This window comes from Astyanax mexicanus, chromosome 12, assembly GCF_023375975.1.
Source record: "Astyanax mexicanus isolate ESR-SI-001 chromosome 12, AstMex3_surface, whole genome shotgun sequence".
Lineage (NCBI taxonomy): Eukaryota > Metazoa > Chordata > Actinopteri > Characiformes > Acestrorhamphidae > Astyanax > Astyanax mexicanus.
This window is the reverse complement of record NC_064419.1, coordinates 21866432-21886713: the sequence shown is the minus strand read 5'-3', so window position 1 is coordinate 21886713 and position 20282 is coordinate 21866432. Positions and strand designations below refer to the sequence as shown.

Below are 20282 nucleotides of genomic sequence, written 5' to 3'. Positions count from 1 at the left end.
CTAAAGGTCACTAGTTTGACCCTTGCTAAGAACATCTGTTACCAACATCATTCTTGTGTATTTAACCCCCAGCTGCACATACACTAAAAACGATCAACACAAGCTGTGACCCCTCTTTTTACCTAATATATGGATAATCAAACAGTGTAACGTCTCTGAAAACCCTTTGCAGCTGTCAGTCATACTGATTACTGCTCAACAGCTTTAAGCACTTATGTTAGGAATCATTACTGTCCTAATCAGAAAACATTGACTCAGCTGACTCACTTACAATAGCTTCAACAACATCAACCCTGCTAGTTGTCCAGTAGGCAAAGTACCAGCAAAAAAAATGGACACACCTAACTCAGTGCATGCTTTTCTTCATTTTTATCACATATGAAATCTTTACATAACAAGCATTTGAATTTTTTAGACTCTCAAAAAGTAATTCTCAGCAGTCTGTGGGAAAAGCATCCCAGGTGGTTCCCCATGAAGCTGCTTGAGAGAACGCCAAAGAAAAGAAAATGAGATCTACTTTAAAGAATCTAAAGTACAAAATAGCTTCTAACCATTTTTGGTCAAGGCATAATAATCCTCTTAGTTCTGAGAAAAGAGAGAACTGGTGAAAGAAGGTAAACTTTTCATGAGTGGGTGTGTCCAAACTGCTGCTGAACATGTTTTGCACTCATGAGTATAAGAACAGAACTTGGAATATACATTTATTTATTTATATTTCACATTTTGGTACCTATACCAGCTCCCAACAGAGCAGTCTTAAAATGTACTGAGTTAAGCCTACCAGAAGAAGTTCTCAGCGTGGGCCATGTTGACCATGTAGTCTTTCCCTCCCACCTCTTGGAAGTGCAGAGCGATGAAGCATGGTTTGTGTGTGTGCACAGTCTGTTAAATAGAGAAGAGAAGAATTATTAAAAAATCTAAAATCTTTTACAAATGAATGCATCACCATCCAGTCACAGTTAAAATGCACGAAAAAAAAAAAAAAAAAACTTATGGAATAGCAGTATGTAAACTAATCATAGATATTTTCAACTGTAGCAATGTTATTTGATGTTTATAGTCATTATATTATAACATAAATTCTGACCAGGTTTATAATTTTCTAATCCACACTGTATAAGGTACTATTTTATACAACATGGTTCCAAATTTGTGAATGGTAGCATATTTTCAGTCACCCTTCTGTGTTTGCATAATGAATATCCTCTATATAACATTAACGCTAGTCAAACTATGACTGAGAAAAACAGCTCCTCTAAATTCTACAGTTCAGAATAGGGGTGGGCAATATGGCTCTAAAATAATATCACAATATTTCATGGTATTTTCACGATAACGATACTTTTGGCGATATGAAAAAACACTGAATTAGAAAAAACATTTAGAATTTTATTATTGCATGCAATATGATATGGCTAACTGAGATATTAAAAAATATATTTTATCAGATTTGTAACAGAAGCCAATGATTCAGAATGTCATGATAATAATGCACTACAAATATCTTCATATATCTAGGATTAAAGTAAAATAAATGATACTGGACAGATATAATCTGTCTCTAGTAGATATATAATGGAAAATGAGAACACTTGTTTTTTTTTTTCTAAAAACGGCAAAAAAGTAGTACCCTCGTGTGATAATTAGGAGTAAGTGATATGGCACGATATTTCAGGGTCTAATATCGTTTCCGATATTCAAAATTTTTGGCGATATTATCATGTACGATGTGATATGGCACACCCCTAATTCAGAACTTGTCCTCAGTTGGTAAGTGATAAGATATTTTATGATAATATAAAGATTACTTCTTATTAATAAAGAATATAGGTTATAAATATTGCATAGTTGTTTAGTCTTATTAGTGAGTTATTTTGAGTTTTTATGTCAGAAAAAATTATTCCATATAATTATTTTACAAAATCTTGTAACTTTCTAATAAATAGTACACCATAACATCACCTTCCTTTCTACAGAATAATGAACAGAGCTGTGGATAATTTCAACTGTATCAATGTTATTAGATTTTTATAGTCTTTTTAATATAAAACAAATTCTGAACAGGTAATATTTATATCCACACTGTATAAGATACAATTTTATACAACATGGTTAGGCCTGTCACAATAATTGCAATATTGATTTATCGTACAATAAATGAACACGGTTTCAATAATTGTTGATAATCGTGATATCGTGTTTATTTGTATGTTTGTTCACATACATAACAGTGAACAGTATTTTAGCCAGTCATGCTTCCAATAACTGTGACTTCATACACACAATGTGGACTAAAGTAGGTGAAGAAATAATAACTAATTATAATAAAAAATATTAACTCAAATTTTATTATTTATTTTATTTATTACATACTATTCTGTTATTATTATGTCAGTGGCATTTATTAGTTTTAAAAATACAAAAATATTGTGTATCGCAAAAAATGTTCTTATCGCGACAGGCCTAAACCTGGTTCTAAATTTGTGAATGGTAGCATATTTAAGTCCCCCTTCTGTGTTTGCATATTTAATATCCTCTATATAACAGTAACACTAGTCAAACTATGGCTGAGAAAGAACTGCTCCTCATAAATTTACATAAAACACACCATGTTAAACAGAGCTGTTAAATGAGGATTGGAAGGCTGGCAGACTCACCGTGAAGAACTCCCGGAGCCAGTCCCTCTCGATTTCACCCACCTGAGGACAAGAGAATGTGATTTCAGTGTCAGAGCACTTTTACAACGAGGCTGTAATGAGTTTAAACCTCAGCCCAGGCCCACAAATGAACACATCCAGCAGGACACAACCGCAAATGTCAGATCCCCGTTTTCACTTCAGCCAATAATGGGGGAAACAACTGTGGAACATTTGTACTGGCACTGAGCGTCTCCAATTAGCTTTTACTCAAGAGTTATGTGCAGTTTATTTGTTTTGTTTCCAGGGCAAAGAACTAAAGTATTTTATCTGTGCCCAGTTTAAAATGAAATGATTCTGGAAGGAATGTAGCTGACCAAGAAAACTCTGAAGAGGTTTTTAACATTCAAAATAACCAATGCATATTATTTTATATATGGGCAAAAACACATGTCTATCGAATCTAAATCTAATTAGATACCAGGCATATTAATACACTATCCATTCTTATTTATTCTAAGCATGGCAAGGTTGAATATTAGCTATGTTCTATAAAATAGAATATGTCAAACCAGTCCATCTCATAATCAGAATGTTAACTAAACCCTGTACAAACAATGTTTAGATCACTGTTACACAATCCTGATCCTGGCAGCACTACTTCCTGTACATTTTAGGGCAGGGGTCAGCAATAGGCAGCCCGCAGGCCAAATGTGGCCTGCAAGCATTAAAACATCTGGACCCTGAGGTTTTTGAACTATAATGAATGACAATGGAAAAAATAAATTAATTAAAAAACGTCTCTGGTGAGCTTTTGTTTACAATCCTCTCTCTTCTCTCTGTCGCACTCCCCATGACTTTAGTTTCCGCCCGTTCTGGTTTTCCTGCCCGTTTTTGGGCTCCCTATCTCTTTATAACGGCATTTTTTCCCCAGCTGGGTCTCACTTCAGTAGCCAGGGCAGCGGTAGTGTATTGGACTGCGACCCTAACAACACTAATTCGATCACGCGTGAGGAGAGGTGTGTTTATTCATTTATTTTTTCCTTTCTTCTTGGGTTTACCTGCTTTGAGATCAACTGTTCTGCTATTGGGTTCAACAACCCTCTGGACTGGAGAGCTACTAGTCTGTAGCACTCCATCCCATGACACTTCAAACTGATTTTTTTTTTGTGGCCCACCACGTAATGGCTTGAAAAAATATCTTTATATAACTTAACTGCCAACCCCTGTTTTAGGGGTTTATGAGTTAATGATCAGTTGATTTGTTTGTGTTAGGACATAATGATAATGTTTAGATGTTTATTTTAACACTGATACTACAATAAGTATGATTTTGATAAAGTTCCATCATCTTAAAGCCCCTGAGAAGTTTTTCTTACTAAATAAATTAATATTATTTAACCTTCAGCTCCTCTGGGCCCTCAGTGTAAATGTGCACAGAATATCTTACGGATATCTTCTTTAATCCAAAATATATCAGCTGTATTTCCCATCACAGCGCACATTCATTTCACAACTAAATGCAGTGATAATGCAGAGAGCCAACAGGTACCAGAAATAAAAAAGTCTAAAAGTATCTATATTTAAGATTTTAACTCTATAGATATCTGATAATGTGCTTAACAAGATGTTCTTAAACTATTTCAGTTATGAAGACCAAATGACAGAAAAATGCTGTTTTTCTTTTAACACACAAAGACTAGAAAAAACAGACATGCAGCCAAACATTCCCCAATCCAGTTCAGACCCACGGACCCAGAAACAAAAAATGTCTGGTGAATCTATCAGAAGTAGATACTGTTCTGATTCATGAAATAAGGGTTAAAGAAAACGTGAAATCTTAACTTATTAGTTATTTAATTTGATTATTTTTTAGTTCAAACACACATATTACACTGTCTCAACTAAAAAGAATGTATTACATACCATCCATGTGTTGTGAGACCTGGTCTGTTTACAAAATAAATCTTTGAGATTATGTAAATATTTGAATGTGTGTTTTAACTAAAAGTATTAAAATTTCAGGAATTATAATATACTATGTATTATAAATGATTTGTGTAGTATTGTATGAATTAAGTAATTGTAATTATGTAATATTGTATGTAAAAATTAAGTAAAGTTTACTAAAAGAAAGGATTGATTCAGCAAAAATAAATGAAGTTTACTAAAGTTTACTGAAGTTCAGTTCACTTATTTACTCTATGTAACATTTAAGTCTTGAAACCGAGTTGAAGTTACTTAAATTTATCTGAAATTAAATTTACTTAAAAAAAAAGCAAATGCAGAAAACTTTTTTTCAAATAAATTTTACTCATCATTTTTTTCAGTGTAGGAAAACTGATAAGTTTTGTTTATACAGGAATGATATTTTGCTGTTTGGGTTTTCAGAATCAATGTAAGTCAATGATGGTGTTCACTTTATTAACATTATTAGCATCATTGCTGTGATAGCGATGATAAACATGTGGCAACAGTTCATTAACAAATCCACACGTCTAACCCATCACCCTGTTGTGTCCATTCAACTCATTCAAACAAACACTTCACTTTAATAAGCAGCTAATCTCTTTAGATAAAGGGACAAGAGCAACATGGATCAAAAGCCACGCTGAATAATGTATACGAGTGCACAGAGACATTAAAAATGGATGAGAAGGGAAAGTGTGGTGATGAAACTGAGAACCTGAGACTCATCAAGCATTTAACAGAGGTGCTGGGGATGAGTGGAGAGTGTTGAGTCATGCCAAAGTCACAAACGACAGTCAAGACAGACACTTCTGAAAACATAAAAACAGAACAGACCTGTTTCTGAGCAGAAATGCTTTTTTCAGAGACGTGGAACATTCTTTCCTACTGTCTAATTTCAGACAATGAGAATAATCACTGCCATCAGCTGCCTGTCAAAGCCTTCAAAATGTTGCTAATATAAATTGTTCCTGGTTTGCAACAACCTCGCTATGAACTATGAATTCATTTTTTTTAATTATTTTTTATATTTATATATTTATATATATCATATTTTTTTTTATCTTAAATACTTTATTTTTTACTGTATAGCAAATTTCACTTGTTCATATTGACTAACACTATCCATTTTTTATTAACTCTGTTCCTGTTTATGAGATTTTTTTTAAATAAAAAATAGAAACTTTGTTTTTCGTAAAAAAAAAAGAAAAAAAAAAAGGTTTGGACCGGGTGCATCCCTTAGTTTTACTTACTATCCCATCATACTAACCTGTTTTATCTATAATAATGTGATATTATTTTTACATTTAAGGGGTCCCTATCTTACACCCTGTGCAAGGCGCATTTGCTATATTACACACCGTCAGCATTCTATTTCTATATCTATGATGCTGATGGGTGTGGTGGTCTGGAATTGAGGTGTGTTCCTGGGGAGGCCAGTTTCATCATATCATTTTTGATGGTCTTTGTGACTGCAGTAGAAGATACTTTCAATTTTTTCAGATTTCAGATGCTGAATTTAAAGTGTTTCCAAACTTTTGACTGATACTGTATATCTTTTATCTAACATTTATGAGCAAAATTATTTGCCTTTTGCTGTTTTTCATCAGTATTCTTACTGTTTTTAAACGTGTCCTCCACACACACACACACACACACACACGTTCACAAATACACACACAGACGCACATCTCATGACACCACTTCCATTCATTGTTAACCAAGTGTTGCGAATGGAGAACTGTACAGGAGGGTATTTTTACCCAAACAAGCTTATATCTACAGTCCCATGACGTGCATTACTCACTGCGCTTTACTTACATGTCCTGCTTTGGCACTGTATAAAAAAACAACCAAACTGACCTATAACCACTGTCTCTTACACTACACCTCTAGAACCTGTTTTGTAGTCAGCTTTGAAGTGACAGTCTCAGTAAAAGTAGCCCAAAATTTCTGCCTTTACTTCTGTCCATTTTGAGTTAACAGTAAAGCAGGGAGGTCACTAGTTCATTTAAAACAAAGTTCCACCTGCAGAGCTGTGTGTAGGATCTACCATATAAGGCCAGTGGGGCTTTGCATAGTTTATTTGCATGGGTGGGCAAAGCAAGCTACTGCGTGGGTAGGCCATGAATAATACTGCTCCACAAGGACAACAAGGCCTAGAGAGAAGACGACCTGCACGACTGTTCAGTGACCAACTGTGCAACAGTATAAACAATGAGAAAATCTGGTTTAGCTCTTTAAGTTACTGTCCGAAGATCTACCACACTTGATTTATTCAGTATACTGGTTGAAATTAGTCCCAAGATATGAGTTCTCTCATACCAATAATTCAGGCTTATGGCTACATTCACACAGCAGGGGAAGGTGGGCCAAATCCAATTTTCACTCCAAATCGTATGCTTATTTCAAGCTGTTCACACAATCTTTTTAAATCCGACATTCAACTGAACATTCCACATTGTCCAACTGACGCACATGCACAAAAAACAGCATTGCTTTACAATAAGGCCCAATCCCATTTCTCCCCTTTGCCCTACAACTACTAGCACTACCCCACTGTTTTACCATTCACATCTAAAGGTAGGGTGTACTGATTCTTGTTTAAGGGGCTTAAGGGGGATGCTTAAGTGTTCAAATAGAGTCTTTTCAATGGCACAATCTAAACTGAGGGCTATAAAAAAATAAGCAAATTACAATAATTCATATATTACCATATTTTATGGAAATCAGGACAAGTAGAGAAAAACTCTCAGTAGCTAGCTAGTTAAATTTCTCATTCCACCTTAGATTGTACCACAGGCAGCAGAGGGAGCAAATAAAATAAAATTAAAGCTAATTTCAGCTCCCCATCACAGAGGATTAATGGTTGGACAATCACAATTAATTACAGTACCACCTGCCCTCTTTTCAAATATATACAATGTCCTAAAACAAACAATTATAGTATTATACTAAAATGAACTCAACTAGGTTCCTTTTAGCGCTTTAGTGCTCCCCTTATATCAACACATCAGCCCAACAATTTCACCTGCCTACAGGTTCTAAAAGAGATGTTTCAACTTATAAGTAAAGAATTTCACCCCTTCCTCTTGTAACCCAGTTCCAAGGGGAAGGGTTACACTTAAAAACAAGGGTAGGTGTACAAATTACAAATGGGATTAGGCCTAACTTTCACTTTAATCCTTGTCAGAATCTCAAGAGCTATGAAAGAATTCAGGCTGACAGTTGGATTATCCCAAAGAATCCCCACTTAAGCTCGTTAAAAAAGGGCTCCATTCTATACATTTTGTTTTTAAGCTTCTTATTTTGGTCATTTCATAACAAATACTTAGGAGTTGCAACATAGTCTGCTAATGTTTCCTGAAACAGACACAGTTCAAATCACAGACATTAATCCAAATATACAATAAGACCCCATTTATACCTGGTCGCTTCATCCATCAATTCTAGGATTACATCTGGATAAGGCCAAGCCACATTCAAACGTGAGTGTAAGCACACCAAAGACGCAGATACATATACAGTTACTTCAGGAGGTGTCCTGAGATACATTTGATCCACATTATAACAGTGTGAACATATCTATCTCTCCAAGACGCATTAAACAACTCCTCTTAGTATAACCACAAAAAACTTTCCCATTCATTTTCTTTACTGAGTTACTCCATCTACATGGCCACTCTCTAATCAGTACAGAATGCCTGAGCTGTTGCCTTCCCTAAAGTTTAAAAAAATTCATAATTGGATGTGAAATTAAGAATTTCTAGGCAGCAATCCCATTTATCTCAACTTTAGCAGCTAAACTAAATAAAATTGAAATGTATAATCCGTCCCACACAGAAAAGTCCACCAAAAACTTACAGTCCCCTATTGCAACAGTGAGACCGAGCCCTTTATTTGGGTTTGATATTAAATGATTAATATGAGACAAAAGATCAACATTTCAGTTTTTATTTTCATCCAGAAGGGGCTATGTATTTGACTACCAGACGTAAATGCATGTGGCTAAGTTATTAGGGCACTAGCCAAATGCTAAAAGGCACTTTGGAGTTTTCAGATTGGTACATTTATTGTGGAATTTTGGGACAAAAGTAAAGATCAAATTCTTGCACAACAAATTAAGTCAAAAAGTGAAAATGTAGTCCACCTCACATAAGAAAAGATCTTTAAGAAAGACTTTTAATTGCTACAAAAAGTATTTGTCAAAGAAGGTGTTACTGAGTACTGTCTTTACAATGTGCGGAAACCTTATCTCTGGGCACAGTGATACTGACGGTGTCACTTGGTCCCATCACCGCTGGCCAAAGTTAGTGTCAGTAAGTAACACCCACAGAGTTCTGGGTTAATAAGTGCTATGGGTGCTACAAGAGTCATTTATTTTAGTTTCCAGTACCACAAAAAAGAAAAAATGAGCAGCTGCAAAATACTAAGTAACCAGGCACAGCAAACTGATGAGGACAAACTTACACCAACTGTGAACAGCAGATTCTTATTTTTATCAATTTTCATGATTATAAACAGAAACAGTTGGTGTATTTCAATTTCAATGAAATACATCATATTGCAGATGAAAACAGTAGTATTTGAGAAGTGAAATACATTTTATATAAATTATACATTCTTTATATATTCTTAAAACAAAATTAGGTAGGTGCATAAATTTGGGCACCCTTGTCGTTTTATTGATTTGAATACCTTTAGCACTAATTATTGGAACACAACAATTGTTTGGTATGCTCACTGACCCTTGACCTAAATACACAGGTGAATCCGATTAAGAAAATTGGTTAAGGTGTTTTTTAAAGTTTTTCTCCTCTTTGCATCTTCTCTGAAAACTCTTGATTGTTCAACATCATGGTTTAGGAGGAGCTGTCAGTTTCTACATGAGGAACATGGTGGGGAAATGGAAGAACACCGGCACAGTTCCTAGTTAAGGTCCGAAGTGTCAGGGCAAGAACATTTTCAGATATGCAGACGAGAGGGACCCACAGACCAGCTCCAAAGACCTACAACATCATCTTGCTGCAGTGCACTATTTACTACAGTACTATTTGATTGAGTTAAAACAGACTCTGTTTCGTTTCTACCCTTAAAGGGGTTCGATTGAGCAGGTGTGAAAACAGTAATCATACTCGAGTGCCGATCAAAACAACCGGATCTCGACCTGCTAATGGAGGTGGTCTATGTCAACTCTGGAATGGTTTGCTTGTGACGAGAAGGTGATTCGGTCTCGATCTGACCCAGCTATCAAATATCCTCCTTTTAATTGAGCTAAACTGCTGATAAGGCACAGATTAATCTGATATTAGCCAGATAACCGAATTACCACAGCTATGAAAGCACAGCTATATTTACTATTTTGCTTACATGCCAGACAGCTCTGACCAATCAGAGGAGACAACATGCTTGCGTGGTTTATTGATGCATTTTTGGTGTGTTTAGGTTTGTGCCTGTGTGAAACCGAACCAAACAAATAGAGAAAACTCTCAAATGATCCCGACCAGAGAAATGAATTGTGTGAAAAAGCCATTAAATAAGGTTATTTGGAGGGCAGTATGAATGGCGGAAAAAGAACATTTGTAGGGGTGCCCAAATTTTTTATACCACGTTATGCTATTTTTTGTAAACCAAAATTTTTTTTTGCTACTGCAAATATTACAGGTGGTGTTATTTAAATTGAAAAAACATACATTAGAACTCATACACATATAAAAAGTTTCAAAATTTTTTATTAAATTATTATTCAAAATAGTATCTGTATTGTAATTGTATTAAAATCTCTGTGAGGGCATCTGCAAATGCTGCTGGTCTTACTGTGTAGTTCTCCACACAGTTTAAAATAATAATAAACAGTACAACACTGGCCTGAAACAATAATATTAATACCTTCATTCAAAACATATTAAAGCTCATGGCCAACATCAAAACTGTGATGATTGGTTAAAGGGACCTATTTGCATATCGCAGCCTTTTGTTATCAGTATTGTTGAATGGCTACAACAAATATCAGCTATATCTTTGGCTCATTTCATTCCTTGGTTCATTTCATAAAGTCTTAGTTTTTGTTAAATCCTCCCATTCACAAGCAAAGCATGCTACCTTCCTAATCTGTCTTTTCACTTATTCAGCCCCCCTCCACCTCCACTTCTGCTGAAAGAATAGAAGGGTGGGTCAATGGAAACTTTCTCCATCTCAAGAGAGTTTCCCAAATTTGCAACGCATCATTTCCTGTTGCTGGGCCTGCATCCAAAGAGCTGACATTTCAGAGTTACTTTAAATGCTTTTAGACTCTTTTATCTCTGGCTTAACTTATACATGGGAAAAGAGCAGGTCTGTTACAATCGCACAACTGTAGTTGATGATTTATTGCCATATAATTAGAAGGAATTAACAGCTGAATTTACAGTCTGCAGCGAGTCACATACAACATGCTTTTAGAGTTAATGTAGCTCCCAACGAATGACACGAACAGCTGGAGCTAAAACGTATCAAAATCCGATGGTTTTAGTGCTTTTTTATATTTGAGAAGCATCTTCTTCAGAAGTTTGCACATTCAGTTTAAAACACATAAGGGGAAATACACTGCAACCACACCTTTACTCTTGAATTATATCTGGCTAGAAAAAGGATCATTGTGAAAATGCTCAGTTTAACAGCGGGACCTCTGCTGTTGCAGACTAATACACACCAATATTAAAAGTTTATATTCATAATAACAATCTGATCCTGTAATAAATGATCAACTTTAATATTTAAACAAATATTTAACAAATATATATATATTTTGTATTTCATTCAATATTTTTATTGTACACATACAGCTCTGGAAAAAATAGAGACCACTTGAGTTTTTTAATAAGTTTCTCTGATTGTGCTTTTAATAGGTATATGTTTACGTAAAATGAACATTGTTGTTTTATTCTATAAACTACAAACAACATTACTCCCAAATTCCAAATAAAAATATTGTCATTTAGAGCATTTATTGGCAGAAAATGAGAAATGGTTGAAATAACAAAAAAATCTGAGCTTTCAGATCTCAAATAATGCAAAGAAAACAGTCTTACACACTGCTTTTGGATAACTTTATCACTCCTGGTGCAAAAATTCAAGCAGTTTAGCTTGGTTTGATGGCTTGTGATCATACATCTTCCTATTGATTACATTCCAGAGGTTTTCAATTTGGTAAAATCAAAGAATCTCATCATATTTATTTTTTCCAGAGCTGTACGTTTGTGAAGCCAAATACCAGGGGAAAATAAGTGTGACCAGTGTAAATAACTGTAATCTGCTCAGTTGATGATGTAATAATTGAAACAGGCCTAGACATGTCTGTTAAAAAGGGCAGAAAGTACAGTATATAAGACTAGTTTTGAATGGAACAGTCCAAATATATTATTAATAATATAATGTTATATGATATATATATTTTTTATCCAATAAATTCCGCAATTATGTGATTTGTTTCTCCATTCAGGTTTTATGTTCTGTATATTTTGCAGGGCTGGGAATCATTGTGGATTTTGAATGGAATTCTTTTTCTTATTCTCAAGATCCCAAAGTGATTCACTTGTAAATTCAATACTGATTCACTTAGGAAAATTTAAATTAATAACAATCGGAATTCATAAATTGGAATTAACTGTACAGGGAAAGTACACTATTACTATCATAACATTTTAGTGGTTATATGTAGAATTAACCCAAAGTAGCTACATTTGTTTTTGTTATTATGAAATATTTTATATTGATTCAAATCATAAATTGTATTTTTAATGCCAGCTTTAATATTCTGTGTGCTTTGCAATAATTAAAGAATTAATTTTAATCATTTGAAATCTACTTGTAGTGGTGAAAATAGTAATAATTTTATGATGCACTAAATCATTGTCTAAAGATGTCATTAAGCTGAGTTGGTGAAAGGTGGGGGATTTATACCAGGAGAGAGCAGAAGTTAGAGGAATGATGCAGTTTGAGTAAAGTGCTGGTCAGACAGGACTGGCGTGTGGTGGAGCGCTCAGAAGCTGATCACTGTGCAATAGCAGAAAATGAATGAATACAAAGCAGAGTGACTCAAAGATAGATAGAATTGTTAAAAAGCTGCATAGTACCAAGCACTTGACTGGATGTCTGCCTATTTTTTTATGTTGTTTGTAGGGCTGCAATGATTGGTAGACATAATCAACAATGTTGATTCTAAAAATGTCTTGACTCCAAATTTTAGTGTCAACTAACTACAATGCACTACATAAAGTGCTGGGAACAGCACATACATACATTTAAATATCTTCTAGGCATTTAAAAAAAACAATAAACTCATGTTCTGCTGTTTCTATCATTTTGAAACGATAGAACAAACTAGGAACAGGAGCCGTACCCACAGCACACAGAGATGAAGGGCATGGCAAAAATAATTCTTGACTAATCGACTATTTCGAAAAATAATCTGCACATTAGTCGACTAATAGTCATTAGTTGCCCAGTTGCCCTTTGAAAACGTAACCTCATCATTGCAGATAGTGTTTAAAAACCTCAAATTTGATTAATTTAATGTGCCCCTCTCAAAACTGCTAAGCTTTAACACTTACTACTAACAAAAAAAATCACAAAAAAATAACAACAGTGTTTTGTCACATGGTTAACAATTATGCTAGGCTACGTGGCTCCTGTGAGCAATCACTGTGATGTAAACCAGCTAATAAAAGCAGAGCTTATCATTTTTTCTCCCACCAACCATAAAAACGGCTTTTTTCATGCAGAGGCAAAATAATAGGGTTATAAACAGACTTGTAAAACCATGTGTGTAAAAAAAACAAAGTCACACACTTGCAATTTGTACATTAAATAACAACTTAATAGTGAATATACAATTCAATGTACCAAACACCGCATTTAATTTACCAGAGTCTCCTTGTTTAATTTGTATGAATGCAATATTTTCAACTAGCTGTAGATAGTCATTGCATAAAGGGATTGGCTACATGTAATATGTAACAAGTGAAAGAAAACTACTAATCAACTACCATCAACAAATATCAATTATTTTCTATGGCTAATGCATTGTTTTTAAACAATGTTTTCTGCTGTCTTCATTCATTTTACCCTGTAGCTACTTCCCTGTTGCAGTGTAACATGGCAGGCAAAGCTCCTGGCATTTTAACTAAAAATGCAATAAAGATCTAAAATGGAAGTCCGGAATAACCATTAGCTATAATAAGGTCACACCACCTTATGAACTTTGCACACAATAACATAAGATAGCAAGTCAGATAACTCCGTGCACCGTCCACATCTGGTAAACCAACGGCACGGACAGAAGAAACCCCACCATTTTTGGAAGTTTGTTTTCATAGCCGACACGTCACTGTTGACCTATTAGAAAAAGTAGACAGGAGAGGTTGAAATCCTCTGGGGAAAGATATCCATCTGTTTATAGTCACAATGGGCCCAAACAGGCACTCACTCTGGGCCAAATATGGCCACGGGAAACCGGGTACATGGCCAAATTTCCACTGGTGTAGGATCAGCACCCCCCACTTCTACACACACACACAAACACACACAACAAAGGCAATGTCCTGACCGAAAACTGTTAAAACAACAACTCTGGGGCTGTTTAAATAGAGCAAAGCATGTCATCTTAAGCCAAGAGCCGACAGCACAGGAGGATTCCTTACCAGAAAGCTTTACAGAGGGCTTTAATCAGAGTGAACAAATCCACTTAAGCTGTGAGAGGCGACTGTATGCACTGGGATATCTTGATATATAAGAAGTAACCTAATCTGAAGTAGGCAAAGCAACACAAGAGTTTAATTTGAGCTGTTATTATTACACAACTTACAAACTCAGCTGAAATGAAGGACTATGCAATGTGAGAGAAACTCTATTACTCTCAATATTTTAGTCTGAATATGTCATCAGTTCACCTCATTCACCTGTAACCTAGAAAATGCCCCAGTCACATTTAGTTCAAAAAGCACTAAAATAAAACATATTGTGAGATAATGAATGGAAAGCAGCACAAGGGAAAACATGTAAATGTTCCACTTCAACTAATGCAAAACTGAAAGTTGCCAAAACCCCAGTTATGACGGAGTCTTTTACAACGTCTAGTGAAAAAGTTGTAGACTGGTAACCAAAAACAATAACAATAAAATTGGAATACTTTTAACTAATACTTTTAACACTTCACCTCATACGCCTTTTTCAAGTTTATATCACTCAGCCCAGCCCTGTGAGTACCACAATACAGCAAAGCTACCAAAAAAAGCTAATAACAATTAGATCCACAGTATTAGGTCTGCCGGAAGAATCGTATTTATTTTCGGCTGGAGTTAAATGATAAATATGTGATTGATTTCAGAAAGTAAAATAGATAGTAATGTTTATATTGAGAGACAACATTACAGAAGCCCATGCTTGCCTGTAACTGTTTATTATGGCATTATATTCCAAAATACTTCATAATAATATGCTTGAGTTTGTGTTCAAGTTTGATGTTTATGCTATTGTGGCAAGGGGAAATGTAGTACAGTATGTTTGGTAAGCAGCACCGGCTGCATAAAGATGTCAGGTTCCCTCTGGCATGAGAAGAGAGGATACTGACCTCCTGGCCTTATGTACAGAAGAGAGAGAGGGAGAAAAAGACTACAAAAGGAACAAAAGGTCTCTATAAAATGACTTTACAAGTAAACGTCAATACAGGTTTGGTTCACTGTGCAGATTTGTATGAATAAAGCATGATGGTTTTATCACATTGACATTTATTTGTTTGTTGTGTTTCGGGGTCTTTGTTTGGAACAGCCTATTTTCACACTACATTGTGTAATTGAGTTTAATGATAAATGGACCAAGAGAACTGCAACAAATTAATCTATCCTCTTTAAGTTGTACAGTAGTTTTGTTTTTCTAACACAAGTACCACAACAAACTGTGCATTTTATTTTAAAGCATCTCAGTCATTTCTCAGACTTTTTACTCAGCGCTTTTTTCTGTTGGTTTGCTATGTTTTCACACAGGCAAACATTCAAATGTAGCAAACTGCATCAGAATAAACCTTGTTAAAACAATTTCTCTGATTATTGGTTAGATCTATCTGGGACTGGAGAGAGAAAAGTAATACAGGCCAAAATGTCCTGTTTTCTAGACTAGTGCATATTACTGTCTGATGTAGCATGGAGCAAACGCAGAGTTGGAACTTGTTTAAAACTGTGATTATTATCTAAGTAATATAACAGGTAAGCCTACATCTACAAAATGTCCACATGCAGTGTAGCTTAAACTTGTGAAGCACACCTGATTGTTAGATTGTCAGATTATGTTCTTCCAAAAAACAAACCATTCAGAGCCCATTTTGAACTTGACTGCGGCCACCTACTTTAAAGGGTTGACCCAGGTGTTTTGGTGTGTATTTATGTATAATTACTCTATTCAGAAATGACCAAATGATCCACACTAAATGTGAAAATGAACTGGTTTAACTGGAATGAAAAGTGCAGCTAAAATGTAAAAAAGGCAATGTTAAGAACGTAGGACAGACTTGCTGAACAACTCTTATCAGTGTAGTATGGTGGGCTTGTCCAACTGGGAAATATAATGGAGGATGTATGAATATTCCAACAAAATCATGCATTATTCCCTAAAGCTGTCAAAACAACAACTATTTACAAGTCCATTTTCCCAAGTACTATTTCAATGTTTATTATTTATTATTACTAGGGATGGGCAATAAGGTCCTTAATTATGTATAAATAAATCAGTTTCATACATTAAGTAGAAACCAAAAATTACAAAATGCTTGTCTATTTCGTAAACAGTAACTTACCAACACCCTGAATTTGTATAAAATGATAATGTACCAAAAATAAGGTAACGTAACAACAAAAATCTACCCCAAACACTAACGTGTAGCCTATTTAGTGTTCCATATAATCTGCAAACACTTAAAAGTAAATCTTGTCCGTTTTCAGCAATATTATTAAGTACGATAATTAATTACATTTTAATTCAAATAAAATATGGCTTTCTAGAATGTGTTGGTTTAAAGCTTTCACTGCGTTTAATATTAAAAATGACTTCACTCATTATTTTCACTCATAAAATAATAACTACGACTGTTTCAATGACTTTAAATCATATATTTACCATTAAAAACATTTTGTTTCTTCAGTTCTGTTTATAAACAAGTTAAAGTGCTTTTCTATCAGCATCCAGGACTGCCTTTTAAACGTGCGCGCGATTTCCTGTTTGAATTTGAATGCGCGCACGCGGAGCTGTTGCTGGGTGCTGATTGGCTGCCGCTGCTGCTCCGCCGTGGAGGAAGCGCCAGCGCCGGAGATTGCTCGCGGAGGAGCGTCGCCTCGAGCGGCCAGAGCGCGTTACTTTAGCGCGGGGATGAAGCACGAAGGCCGGGAGCGTCGCTATAATATTTATAACGGCTCTTACAGTGGAAACACATGCGCGCGCGCTCGCACTCACACACAGAGCTTAGAGGGAGTATTACAACATCCATAAGCGATGGTGTGCGTGTATGTGAGAGGTGTCGCAATGCCGAAGTGCACTCAGAAACGTCCTGTTCATTAATATATGAGTAATAAGCAGGGCTATTCTTCTGTTATAAGTCGCACATTGAAGCTTGAGTGGATGAACGTGAGTGGAAAGTTGGCTCTTTTTTCCGATCCACCTTAAATCGTGCAGCAGGTACACTGTGGAGCTCAAATATTCTACAGTACATGCTGTAAAATGGTAAAGGCTATTGCTGTATTTTTTAATGTGGACTAGAATATTAGAATAAGAGCCGAACTGTAGTTTCCATGCTTTATTGTATTGAAATACTATGCATAACGTTTTAAAATTACGTTTAAATTTCAACAGTAAGTTAACATGCTGTAGTATAGTAACGTCTACTGCTGTATGTTTAAGGTGGACTGAACAAAACTGAACAAAAACCGAATTTCAGCTGCTTCTTCTTGCTTTATTGTATTGAAATACGAGACATAACGTTTTAAAATGAGTTTAAATTACAAAAGTAACTACATGCTGCAAAAGGATAAACGCTACTGATTTATTTTTAAGGTGGACTGGAAAATTTGAATAAGAACCGAATTGTAGCTTTCATGCTTTATTTAAGGAAATACAAAGCATAACGTTTAAATTAGGTTACAATAGTAAAATGCTGTAGAATAGTTAACGTCTACTGCTGTATTTTAAGGTGGACTGGAAAATTAGCATAAGAACCAAATTTCAGCTTATTCTGCCATTATTGTATGGAAATACGAGACATGCTAACGTGTTAAATAATGTTTAAATGACAATAGTCTATTACTGAAATCTCCATATTTGTCAATTAACAGACTCGAATTTAACTAGCTAATAGCTAACTAAAGGCATAAACACATCACTAAGAACCAACCAAACGTTCCTGCCAGTGCGACACATTTTCACCATTTTAGTTTAACGTTACCACTGAAACCTTATAATTCTTAAACTCTAGCTATAGTGTCTAAAATAACGTAACCTAGTCATTAATGTGATATTTTAACGCTCTTTTCTCAACCAACACACATGTTTAACCTGCTGCACCTCATTTGTACATAGTTAGCTAGATAGCTAACCAAGCTATTTACCTTAATTAGCCTACAGGTTGCCCTCAGAGTCAGTGAGCTTAACGTAGCCCGTGTAGAGCTGAGGTAACCAACGTTAGCTAGTCCCCTACAGTCACGGCTCTGTTATGAAACAGGTAACTAAAAGTCACAGCTAAGCTAGGTTAGCTAACCTAACTAACGTTAGCTGATAATAAACCGGTTGACCCACTCAGACAGGCTCAGCTTTGATTTATTTAAGACACGCTTAACTTACGTTGTCAAACAAGGAGCCGACGTTCGCGGTGACCAGTAAAACGTCCGTGTGGAGCTCCATGCTAGCAGAGGCTCCAGCACTAGTCCAGCCCAGGAGAAAAAAACAGTCCTAATGGAGGTGCTTTTATATTTAAAGTCTCCTTCGAGAGAGTTCCTCCAGCACTGACAGCGGGACGACTTTAAGACGCTTTTAGAGCAGCGGGGTCCTCACACAGGCGTCGTTCACCTCGAGCTTCATGTCAGTAACTCAGTCAGTCAGCTGAAGTCAGTCGCCCTGCCTGCTCGCCCGGCCACATTCTCCGCTCTCCTCTTTAAGTGGTCCAGCCCGTCGGCTCCAGGCTCTCCAGCGGCGGAGTTTCCCCTCCTCTGCTCATGATAATTGGGCTTAGGTTCTTAGCGGCATTAGTCCGGAGAGGGCAAGCCCGCGGGGTCGGAGTATCTGTGCTGCTGTGCTGCAGGTCTGGGCTCGGCTGCAGCAGCAGGCGCTGTTTTTGGCGCTGTTATTATGGCTTTGGGCTGTAGCTCCGCCTACTAAAGCTAGTAGTGGATGGAGGCTGTACTGTACAGCCGCTCGGGTTTCCCTCTGACTGACAGTTTACAGTGAACAGCTAGTTACTTACATAATTTGGGGTCAGTTATGGGTAATCACTACTAACTGCTGTATTTCTTAATATAATGCACAATAGGTATTTTGTTATCACTCTGAAGCATTATATAGCGCTCTGGAAAAAAATAAGAGACCACTTCAAAATGATCAGTTTCTCTGATTTTACTATTTATAGCTATATATCTGAGTAAAATAAACGTTGTTGTTTTATTCTATAAACAACTGACAACATTTCTCCCACGTTACAAATACAATATTGTCATTTAGAGCATTTATTTGCAGAAAATGAGAAATGGTCAAAATAATGAAAAAGGTACTGCTTTCAAACCTTAAATAATCCAAAGAAAACAAGTTCATATTCATTTAGAAACAACACTGCTAATGTTTTAAAAGTTCAGAAACAAATATTTGGTGGAATTACCCTAATTTTTTATCACAGCTTCCATGCATCTTGGCATGCTCTCCTCCACCAGCCTTACACACTGCTTTTAGATAAATGGATGCACTTCTGGTGCGAACAAATCAAGCAGTTCAGCTTGGTTTGATGGCTTGTGACAAACTTACAGCTTACATGATTACATTCAGAGGTTTTTTAATGAGGTTCAGGTCTGGAGATTGACCGTCACAAACATGTTTTTTGTGAATTTAAAGAAATATGAAACCAAACATGATTGGCATATCCTTCATCATGCAACAAGATAATGTCCCAAAACCTACTGCCTGGAAAAAACATCAGAAAAAGAAGAAGAAGTATGCAGAAGGTGATGCAGTTGCTGCAAGTGAAGGATTTGATACTAAATATTAAGGCTTAGTCACTTTAATTTACTTTAAGTTTATTTGTTCCAATACTTTTGCTCACAAGAATAATGGCAGATTATAACAGAATGTGCTATTACCAAATCCAGATGTAAATACCTGAAAATAAATACTGAAATGTTAATCCTTTTTCTTATGTTCATCTTTTAATGTCAAACCCACATGTTTTCAGTATACAGCAGAAATGATTGGATCCGCCTCACTGTTCCAATACTTTTGGAGAGGACTGTATTTATCACTAAATAGAAACTAACAACTGATATACTTGACTGCATGCATGCACAGAACTTGAAAACAAAGCAACAGACCTGCTGTAATAGCTGTTTATTGTCTAATTCAGGCTTTATCAAGCAAACAGAACAATAACAAGCCCCTGAATTATGTTTCTTAAAATAG

At 35.7% G+C, this 20282-nt stretch overlaps 1 protein-coding gene across 1 annotated transcript in view; it reads right to left on the bottom strand.

Annotated features, from left to right (window-relative positions):
* The window catches only part of inpp5l (inositol polyphosphate-5-phosphatase L), a 59630-nt gene extending 40663 nt beyond the window's left edge, over positions 1 to 18967 (bottom strand). The window contains exons 1-3 of the mRNA XM_049485794.1: positions 18465 to 18967; positions 2658 to 2699; positions 782 to 882 (exon numbers count right to left, since the gene is read on the bottom strand). Coding sequence (XP_049341751.1) covers positions 782 to 882; positions 2658 to 2699; positions 18465 to 18524 — 203 coding nt within the window. The 5' untranslated portion in view covers positions 18525 to 18967. The remainder of the gene's footprint in view (positions 1 to 781; positions 883 to 2657; positions 2700 to 18464) is intronic.
* Between the last annotated feature and the right edge of the window lie 1315 nt (positions 18968 to 20282).